Below are 10,994 nucleotides of genomic sequence, written 5' to 3' on the forward strand. Positions count from 1 at the left end.
TTTAATACATTTTAGAATAAGGCTGTAACGTAACAAAATGTGGAAAAAGTCAAGGGGTCTGAATACTTTCCGAATGCACTGTAATTATCTTAAAATATAGCTGCAAGCAGAAATTAATGGGGTTCCCAGGATAACAAAGGACACAAGACCAGTTGGATAACAAAGCAAGCACTATCATGTAGGAACTATCTTCCTTTATGTGCATTCATGAGTCTAAATAAAAAATGTGCTAATATTCATCTACTTGTATAGTTTGGCCGTCTTTGAATGCATCGACATTATTTTTTCCAATCTCTTCAGGAACCATTGTGATGAGACCAAATTTGGAGTAAATCAGACTTATTCCATGACAAGATTATTTTAAGCAATAGTGTAACATTGTAAAAAAACAACAACTGAATTGTTAATATACTGAACAAAAATATAAACGCAACATGTAAAGTGTTGGTCCCATGTTTCATGAGATGAAATAAAAGATCCCTGAATTTTTCCATACTCACAAAAAGCTTATTTTTGTGCCCCAATTTGTTTACATCCCTGTTAGTGAGCATTTTGCCTTTGCCAAGATAATCCATCCACCTGACAGGTGTGGCATATCAAGAAGCTGATTAAATAGCATGATCATTACACAGGTGCACCTTGTGCATGGGACATTAAAAGGCCACTCTAAAATGTGTAGTTTTGCCACACAGCACAATGCCAGCAGCATACCACTGCTGGCTTGCTTCTGAAGCTAAGCATGGTTGGTCCTGTTCAGTCCTTGGATGGGAGACCAGATGGTGTTGGAGGGCCAGTAGGAGGCACTCTTTTCTAAAAAATATCCCAATGCCCGAGGGCAGTGATTGGGGACACTGCCCTGTGTAGGGTGCCGTCTTTTGGATGGGACATTAAACGGGTGTCCTGACTCTGCGGTCATTAAAGATCCCATGGCACTTATCGTAAGAGTAGGGGTGTTAACCCTGGTGTCCTGGCTAAATCCCCAATCTGGCCATCAAACAATCACGGTCACCTAATAATCCCCCTCCTCTCCCCTGTAACTATTCCCCAGGTTGTTGCTGCAAATGAGAATGTGTTCTCAGTCAATTTACCTGGTAAAATAACAGATAAAATGCCACAGATGTCTCAGGTTTTGAGGGAGCATGCAATTTACATGCTGACTGCAGGAATGTCCACCAGAGCTGTTGCCAGATAATTGAATGTTAAATTCTCTACCATAAGCTACCTCCAACATCGTTTTAGAGAAGTTGAGAGTAAGTCCAACCGGCCTCACAACCGCAGACCAATTGAAACCACGCCAGCCAAGGACCTCCACATCTGGCTTCTTTACCTGTGGGATTGTCTAAGGCCATCCACCTGGACAGCTGATGAAACTGAGGAGCATTTCTATCTGTAATAAAGCCCTTTTGTATGGAAAAACTAATTCTGATTGTCAGGGCCTGGCTCCCCATTAGGTGGGCCTATGCCCCTGCCCTGTCATGTGAAGTCCATAAGTTAGGGCCTAATGAATTTATTTCAATTGATTGATTTTCTTATGTGAACTGTAACTCAGTAAAATGTTACATGTTGCGTTTTTATATTTTTGTTCAGGATAGTTTCCTTATTTTTTAAGATATCAATGCCAAAAGTAACATGGTTCATCATGGTAATGTCTCTGATGACCCTAAAATAAAGGTTCAAGTTAATAGGCCATTGTGAAGTGGATTTACAAAGGATTGAAAAGAACACATAAAATCAGATTTCTGGATTTATCAATAACTCCGCCATATCTTATTAACCAATCCCTTAGCTTTTCTCAAATAAAGCAAAGAGATGTACCATGGGCCTACGAATTTGGTGTTATTTGGACATAGTTCATGAGAAGAAGATTTCTAAGATGGAGGAAAATCTATCCTGATGGGTTCTCGAGCCAAATTTGTTCAGCATGAGGAAAGATGCCCACATTCAAAGTTAAGGCCAATCAGTGCCATTCATTTTGACCAAGTTACTTATTGCCTCTAGTTTCTGTGTGTCAAATTAGAAAAAAAGTTGCCAATCTATGTATAAGTTATTTGACCAAGTCAAGGAATGTTTTAAAATCTAAGAATAACAATAGTTTTCACAACTTTGCTGTGAACCCCTAATGATGGTTTTGGAGGTCTCTCGGATCAACAATCATCACCAAAAGTCCATGGTTTACTAAACTGTTGCATAGCCTTTACTTTGATGAAATAGCAGAAAATGATATTAAACTGCAAGTAGAAAAAGTAGTGTCATACTTTTGTTAATGAAACAGAGTTTTAAAAGTAAAACGTTATGTGTGCCAGCTAAAGCTCTTGTCTGACTGAGAAAATTGTCCACAACAATTGTGAACTATTCCAACTTAATGGCTGGGATATTTCCCAGGTACAACTTTTTTTTGACCCCTCCCAAGTTTTCTGAGCAAAAAAAAAAAAAGTTGTATTTTTATTGTTGGACAAAAGACTAAAAACACCAGCAAATTAGCTCTAAGTGATTTTAATTTTTGAAATCTATTCCATAGTATTCCCACACATAATAGAGAGATGTATGTGATTGTGTACAAATGTAAGAAAGATTTGAAATTATGTTTTAGTTATATCTGTTTGGGCTTCTTGCGGTCAATTTGCAAATTATTTGTAATTATGTTCCGGCCCCTTGACCATTCGCTCAATAAAAAATTGTTTGCAGCTTAATCTAGTTGATCCCTGTATTATACTGTGTGTAACTGTTAAACCTTTTGTGTTTCAGGAGATCCAGGCCAAGAAGTATAGGCCATTACATTTTGTAGATTAATGGTTTGCAAAATAGTGGTACAGTCTGGGGACATTTAGTAAGATGGCTGCCAGGGCCAAATCTGCAGTGGCGCCACATCTAAATATTTTAAGGGTATCAAAGGCTACCATAGTGTTACCATTGGCAACCATTTTGTAAGATGGCCTCCACAGCCCCCAGGGGCCTAATCTGTGGTGGCTCCATATCTAGATCTTTTCAGAGACCATAAATCTAGGGTCTATGACAAATTTGGTGCCTTTACCTCAAAGCAGTCCTTCTGAATTGTAAAATGTTGTTAGTTGGGGGCCATTTAAAAAAATGGCTGCCACACCCCCCAGAGGTCAAATCTGGGGTGGCTCCATATTGAAATCTTTTCAGGGTACATATTTTGTGTTTTTATCAAAAATTAGCTATCAGCTTAACCACCCTACTACAAGCGATAAGTTCAATTGTGACTTAAAACATGATTGTTCAACCATTCTACAAATGTTCCATATACTGAAAGTTAAAAACAGCTACTTTATAAGGGCATATCTCCGCTAGTTTACAAAAGAGACTGGTGGATTTTTGACTGCTTTGGATGATTGAATATTTGCAGAGAATAGATTTATTAGGAAGCATGTGCGGATTCACCAGGCTGTGACTGGTCCTGCTCCTGCAGCTTCCTTCAGCTTGTTCCAGGTCTTGGTGTGTGTCTTCAGAGCCATCTGTATGGATGGCATGGAAATCAGGAACTTTCTGGTTCTATAATGATAATTTCAGAACTGCATGTCCCTTACCCAACATGATAACATTACTTAAAAAGGGTACCTATGTAAGGACTTCGTAACATTTACGAATTCATAAGCAGAACAGAAACCAATTGCAAAACAACATGAACATATTATTATCAATGTGTTATGAAGTATGTACTTACCTTCTGTAGGTACCCTTCGTAAGTAAAGTTATATCTAACCTACAACTTTGACTCTCACCTCAGATATCTCAACTTTTCGCTCCCAGGCTCGGACACTCTGCTCGAGCTGGCTATGGGAGGCCTTAGCTGTGATGTATTGCAGCACTTGGGGAACACGGAAATCTGCCAGCTGGCCTCGCAGCTTCCTGTTAAGAGTCTCTGCCTTGGCTCGCTCCTGCCCAAGAAGGACACAAAGAGGGGGATATTTATTAGCCTACCCACCAGCAGTGTTGCAAACATAGCTGAATAGTTGGCTACAAAAATCGTATGATTTTGGTTAAAAACTAAACAGGTGAATGTTAAATTGACCTCTTCTGCCTGCAGTGTCTCCTCCTCGATCTTCACCAGCATCTCCTTACGGGAGGTGATGTCACTACTAAGCAGCTTTGACTCACATGTCATGCTCTGCAGCTTCTTCTACAATGGGAAAAAACAACACATTTCCTTATCAAAGTCCCAAACCCCCACGTATGTACTAACACAACAAAGGTCAAGTACCTTAGTTGGGCCTGGGTGATGAAAATAAGCCTAGAGTTTTATCAGTTTATCTCAAGGGATCTACCTCTCAAGTTCAGATTCCCCAACCAGGAATATATAATTCCGCTCTCCTGAACCTGATCACACCCCTGCACAAGAAAAGAGATGTACAGTGGGGCAAAAAAGTATTTGTGGTGTGTTTGGGATCATTGTCATGCTGAAAGACCCAGCCACGTTTCATCTTCAATGCCCTTGCTGATGGAAGGAGGTATTCACTCAAAACCTCACGATACATGGCCCCATTCATTATTTCCTTTACACGGATCAGTCGTCCTGGTCCCTTTGCAGAAAAACAGCCCCAAAGCATGATGTTTCCACCCCCATGCTTCACAGTAGGTATGGTGTTCTTTGGATGCAACTCAACAATCTTTGTCCTCCAAACACAACGAGTTGAGTTTTTACCAAAAAGTTATATTTTGGTTTCATCTGACCATATGGCATTTTCCCAATCTTCTTCTGGATCATCCAAATGCTCTCTAGCAAACTTCAGACGGGCCTGGACATGTACTGGCTTAAGCAGGGGGACACGTCTGGCACTGCAGGATTTGAGTCCCTGGTGGCGTAGTGTGTTACTGATGGTAGGCTTTGTTACTTTGGTCCCAGCTCTCTGCAGGTCATTCACTAGGTCCCCCTGTGTGGTTCTGGGATTTTTGCTCACCGTTCTTGTGATTATTTTGCCCCCACGGGGTGAGATCTTGCGTGGAGCCCCAGATCGAGGGAGATTATCAGTGGTCTTGTATGTCTTCCATCTCCTAATAATTGCTCCCACAGTTTATCTATTCAAACCAAGCTGCTTACCTATTGCAGATTCAGTCTTCCCAGCCTGGTGCAGGTCTACAATTTTGTTTCTGGTGTCCTTTGACAGCTCTTTGGTCTTGGCCATAGTGGAGTTTGGAGTGTGACTGTTTGAGGTTGTGGACAGGTGTCTTTTATACTGATAACAAGTTCAAACAGATGCCATTAATACAGGTAACGAGTGGAGGACAGAGGAGCCTCTTAATGAAGTTACAGGTCTGTGAGAGCCAGAAATCTTGCTTGTTTGTAGGTGACCAAATACTTATTTTCCACCATAATTTGCAAATAAATTCATAAAAAATCCTACAATGTGATTTTCTGGATTTATTTTCTCCATTTTGTCTGTCATAGTTGAAGTGTACCTATGATGAAAATTACAGGCCTCTCTCATTTTTTTAAGTGGGAGAACTTGCACAATTGGTGGCTGACTAAATACTTTTTTCCCCCACTGTACATACAATAGTGTTTGAATAGGAATCAAACCTTGTAGGAGTTGAGAACCTGTAGGGTGTTTCCTGCCAGGAGTTTTAGGCGCAGAAGGTCCTGGTTTCTTTCATCAATGCGTTCAAGATACTGGCTGTTCTCGATCTTCAGCTGCTGGAAATCCACCTCGTGCAGGGCTTCACCCATTTCCTCTTTCTGTCGTAGCTGTAACTGCAACTTCCTCTTCTGCACATGGAGAGCTGCATTCTTCAACCGCAACTTCTCAACCAGTGTGTCCTGTAGGATGATGTAAAAGTAGCAGCAGGATGAGACAAATAGGTGATGACGTCAGAGAAACAGGGCAGCAGTCGGTAACAGTGAATGCTGATATTGAAGCTTGCATTACTTCCAAGATTTGTAATAAAAGTCAGGAACCAAATGTGATTTAAGAACTCTGACCTGACCACCCTGCCTGACATGCAGCTTGCTTACCTTTGCTCTCATCCTGTCCTCAAAATAACGAATGACCTTCTCTGCACCCATCATGACACCTCTCTTCTCCCTCAACACCTTAGCGACATCACGGTCAAACTCATAACTTGCTTTCTTGACCTCCACAAGTTGAATATCTGCTTCCTCCAAGGTTGCCTAATATGGGGAAGGGCCCAGAAATGATTGGTTATCAAGCTTTTAATACAATGTACAGTACCAGTCAAAGGTTTGGACACACCTACTCATTCAAGGGTTTTTCTTTATTTTTTTACAATTTTCTACATTGTAGAATAATAGTGAAGACATCAAAACTATGAAATAAAACATATGGAATCATGTAGTAAACAAAAAAGTGTTAAGCAAACCAAAATATAATTTATGTTGAAGATTCTTCAAAGTAGCCACCTTTTGCCTTGAGGACAGCTTTGCACACTCTTGGCATTCTCTCAACCAGCTTCACTGGGAATGCTTTTCCAACAGTCTTGAAGGAGTTCCCACATATGCTGAGCATTTGTTGGCAGCTTTTCACTCTGCAGTCCAACTCATCCCAAACTATCTCAATTTGGTTGAGGTCGGGTGATTGTGGATGCCAGTGTAACAGTATAATTTTAGACCGTCCCCTCGCCCATACCCGGGCGCGAACTAGGGACCTTCTGCACACATCAACAGTCACCCTCAAAGCATCGTTACCCATCGCGCCACAAAAGCCGCGGCCCTTGCAGAGCAAGGGGAACTACTACTTCAAGGTCTCAGAGCAAGTGACGTCACTGATTGAAACGCTATTTAGCGCCCACGCTAACTAAGCTAGCCGTTTCACATCTGTTACACCAGGTCATCTTATGCAGCACTCCATCACTCTCCTTCTTGGTCAAATAGCCCTTACACATCCTGGAGGTGTGCTGGGTCATTGTTCTGTTGAAAAATAAATTATAGTCACACTTAGCGCAAACCAGATGGGATGGTGTATCGATGCAGAATGCTGTGGTAACCATGCTGGTTAAGTGTGCCTTGAATTCTAAATAAATCACTGACAGTGTCACCAGCAAAGCACCATCACACCACCTCATCCATGCTTCACGTGGGAACCACACATGCAGAGATCATGCGTTCACTTACTCTGCGTTTCACAAAGTCACGCCGGTTGAAACCAAAATCCTCAAATTAGGACTCATCAGACCAAAGGACAGATTTCCACCGGTCTATTGTCCATTGCTCGTGTTTCTTGGCCCAAGCATGTCTCTTTGCTGCAATTTCTGAGGCTTGTAACTCAAAGGAACTTCTGCAGCAGCGGTAACTCTTGAGAATTCCTTTCCTGTGGCGGTCCTCATGAGAGCCAGTTTCATCATAGTGCTTGATGGTTTTTGAGACTGCACTTGAAGAAACTGTGATGGAAATGTTATACATGTGCTTTTCTAATAACCAATTTCTGTGTTCATGCAAGTGAGTGATTGAACGAATCCTCATTTATCAGTATCTGCAATTTTGCAGTATGCCCAGACCTTGTTTTGAGAACAAAAGATATCTCAGTTTCAAGTTCTCAGCTTAGAGAGAAGAAGCCTCGTGAAGTATTGGTCTGTCACATGTTATGAACCAGTATTGGTAGGTCACATGAATGAAAAACGGTAATGCTGAATGGATTATGCAAATAAATTATGCAAATAAATAAATCATGCAAATATAACTTGTCTGTATATAGCTGTATATAAGACAACTGCTGGGACTGCCGCAGCAGAGCTCCTAACAGACATTCACTATGACGCATCGGGTTTGTTGGAACCTCTCCAGCGCTCTGATAATAAACAATGATTCATTTATGATTGCCTTTGAGTGTCCCTGTGTAAGAATTTCCACAACAAAACTTTCAAAGTTCTTGAAATTTTCCGGATTTATTGACCTTCATGTCTTAAAGTAATGATGGACTGTCGTTTCTCTTTGTTTATTCGAGCTGTTCTTGCCATAATATAGACTAGGTATCCTACCAAATAAGGCTATCTTCTGTATACCACCCCTACCTTGTCACAACACAACTGATTGGCTCAAATGCATAAAGAAGGAAAGAAATTCCACAAATTAACTTTTGACAAGGCACACCTGTTAATTGAAATGCATTCCAGGTGACTACCTCACAAAGCTGGTTGAGAGAATGCCAAGAGTGTGCAAAACTGTCATCAAGGCAAAAGGTGGCTACTTTGAAGAATCTCAAATATTAAATATTTTTGGATTTGTTTTAAAAAAATGGGTTACTACATGATTCCATGTGTTATTTTATAGTTTGATGTCTTCACTGTTATTCTACAATGTAGAAAATAGTAAAAAATAAAGACAAATCCTGGAATGAGTAGGTGTGTCTAAACTTTTGACTGGTACTGTAATAATGCCAGAAATCTGAATGGGTTTCAGTGCATCTTAACTACATAGACCACAACTAAACCAAATCACAGATTCCTCTGCAGGTTACACAGATCCAGAATAGTCTTTCTCTATCCATTCTCTCTCTGTTTGTATATTGTGTTTACCTTATAGTTGTGGAGCACTCTTTCTGAGCTCTCCTTCAGTTTCTCCAGGTCCTCCTTGGTTTCATCTAACTCTCGCTGTGCCACGTCACACTTTTGCTCCAATGTCAGACGTTGTAACTGCTCCAGAGCCGTTGTCCGTGTTTTCATCTTTCTCCCACGGCCCTAAAGCCACAGAAATACAAGCATTCAAACATGCAGTAAAAACCCTTATTTTTCTATGGTAATAACACACACACTTTGTATTTCCCACCCAAGCCTTAGACAACCATCTCCTCATTGGTTTATAGAAGCAGGTACCCACGTGCCATCTCCTCATTGGTTATACCCACGTGGGTGATTGAAAGACGAACTTTGTTGCTGGTTGTCGTGGTAATACAATAGAAGTTTAGATGCGATCACCATATAAGTTCAAAGATGAAAAAGCCTGGAAGGAGGAGAGATGACTAGAAACGATTCAGTTGGCCGTTTATGTGTGGATTAATTTGTCGGAGTAGAGGACCTTGTGCAGTTCAGGTAAAATAACAACTCAGAGTTTATATCCCAGGACAAATTAGCTAGCAACAGCAAGCTAGCTAAATAGGACAAATTTGCTAGCAAGTGCAAGCTATTGCCATACATGTTTAATGCTTTTCGACCTGTCCCCAAATTAATATCATTGGTTCAGAATTTGTTTTGATATTTTAACCTGCATGTCGTGATCGCGTTTGGTGTAGGGGGACAAAATACATTTATGCACGATAGTGCACGCGCGCAGCCGGTTTGGGATCCTGTTAGCCCTTGGTGACGCAGACGCTCGTTGGCGCGCACGAGTAGTGCGGATGGAATATTTGAATAACATGGATTTCTAAATTTATTTTTGCGACGCTCGCGCACGCGACGTGTCCGGTCTGGTCAGCATGTTAAACCTACGAGGTTATAGTGGACGACGAGACTATGGTGCATGAGTCAATCACAAGAGGTCAAAGAACATATAGGGTAGGGAAATCCATTTCATTCAACACATTACGTTTGTGGAAGTTGTGCAAGATGCTTTCTCATACCCCTCCAATCTCCAACTGTGATGCTGCAGCTGCCCCCAGAGAATCTGATAAAGGCTGAGGAACCAAGTCCCTGGGGTCCAAGCGGCTTATATACCGCTCATACATATCAGTTTCTGCCCGTAGCACCGCATTGGAGCGTCTGGAAAAAGAGGCAGTGAGGGACAAGGCCTTTTGTTTTTTTGCGGCCACAAATTGCTACTCTATGTAGCAAATCTATGAGTTAAGACAAGAGTTAAGAAGTGTTGAAACTGAAAAATATCTTTATACCTGAGTTCTTTGACGAGTTCAACGAGATGTCGCTTATCTGCTTCAGAAACATCTTGAACCGTCTCTGCCATGGTTGCTAAGGTAAACAAACAGGTGGGAAGGCGGTTGCTGCGTCTGCTCAGACCAGCCATGGACGGATAGAGTTCTAAATTACGTGACTAGCACACGTAAAATCTGAAAATTTATAAAAGGAAATTGTTGCAGATTTTAGAAAATCTGTGCCAATTGGATGGAAACCAAGTATATAAATATATATATATAGTAGATATGTTTCCATCCAATCAGCGATCGATTTTCATGCAAATATTCTCAACTCTGCATAAAGAAAACACACGTATTTTCCCACCAGTGGTGTTTCCACTAAACAGATTTGTTGCAGATTAAAGTAAGTGCATGATGGGGTAGTGCACATAAAACAATTTCGCTAAAGTTTTAATGTACAGACAAAAAAAACAGGCAGGGAGCAGGTCTCGAACCCTCGACCTTCGAGCCCGAGGTCCGGCGCGCTATCGACTGTGCCGCAGGTTCGATTTCCGCGCATATAAACCCAGGGTCGTTACAATATGTTCAACTCTACGGTTAGTTTTGTCACAAAAACTGTTGCGTTAAATAGTATACTGCCTACTCGGGTTTCGGCAGATGGCTGAAACCAACAGTTTGCAGATGCAGTGCGGGTTGGCTAGTCTGCATGATAAGATTATTATGGATAACAGCGATAATATTTGAGTTTGTCAAACGGCAGTCAAGCAACTATCATCACGTCACAAGAATAAGACTTTCGATATTTTTTGGAAAGGAGCATCAAGATAACCGTGCACTTTCACCACCCCGTGAAGTTAATCATAATTGTATTAAATCTGTAGACGAATAACTGCATGGCCATAGTGGGAGGACCACACACCAATCGCGTGACTCCAAATGTACTTTGATATGATGGCTATTATATTAATATTTGCGCATATAGGCGTTTCCATCACATAATTAATTTTACCGACACAAATACCCCACCATGTCAAATGAACAAATTATCTGTTGCCATTTATACAATTTTACAGAAACTACCTGATTTTTTTTTAAGTGTATGATTTTCATCGCATAAAAACTGGATGTGAACGTGGTGAGTGATGGAACAATTGTTTCCAATGCATTTGTATACCCTACACACTAGAAGGCGCTGCAGCCTTGGCTGAACCTGGAGCC

General features: G+C 41.1%; 1 protein-coding gene across 1 annotated transcript; it reads right to left on the minus strand.

Annotated features, from left to right (window-relative positions):
• Positions 1–2,477: 2,477 nt before the first annotated feature.
• On the minus strand, positions 2,478–9,882 carry ccdc113 (coiled-coil domain containing 113). Its single transcript, XM_021593038.2, has 8 exons — positions 9,795–9,882; positions 9,528–9,666; positions 8,488–8,649; positions 5,972–6,127; positions 5,540–5,776; positions 4,034–4,141; positions 3,744–3,899; positions 2,478–3,476 (listed from the first exon to the last, which is right to left on the minus strand). Exons 1-8 carry the CDS (start codon positions 9,863–9,865, stop codon positions 3,399–3,401), a joined length of 1,107 nt encoding a protein of 368 aa, XP_021448713.1. The 5' UTR covers positions 9,866–9,882; the 3' UTR covers positions 2,478–3,398.
• Between the last annotated feature and the right edge of the window lie 1,112 nt (positions 9,883–10,994).

This window comes from Oncorhynchus mykiss, chromosome 1, assembly GCF_013265735.2.
Source record: "Oncorhynchus mykiss isolate Arlee chromosome 1, USDA_OmykA_1.1, whole genome shotgun sequence".
Lineage (NCBI taxonomy): Eukaryota > Metazoa > Chordata > Actinopteri > Salmoniformes > Salmonidae > Oncorhynchus > Oncorhynchus mykiss.

Bases quoted from the DNA above. Each gene is read 5' to 3' on its own strand.
- ccdc113 (XM_021593038.2), bottom strand. From the start codon at position 9,865: ATGGCAGAGACGGTTCAAGATGTTTCTGAAGCAGATAAGCGACATCTC. The intron at 9,667-9,794 runs GTATAAAGATAT...CTCTTTTTCCAG, and splicing joins GAACTCGTCAAAGAACTCAG to ACGCTCCAATGCGGTGCTAC. The intron at 5,777-5,971 runs GTAAGCAAGCTG...ATCATCCTACAG, and splicing joins AGGACAGGATGAGAGCAAAG to GACACACTGGTTGAGAAGTT.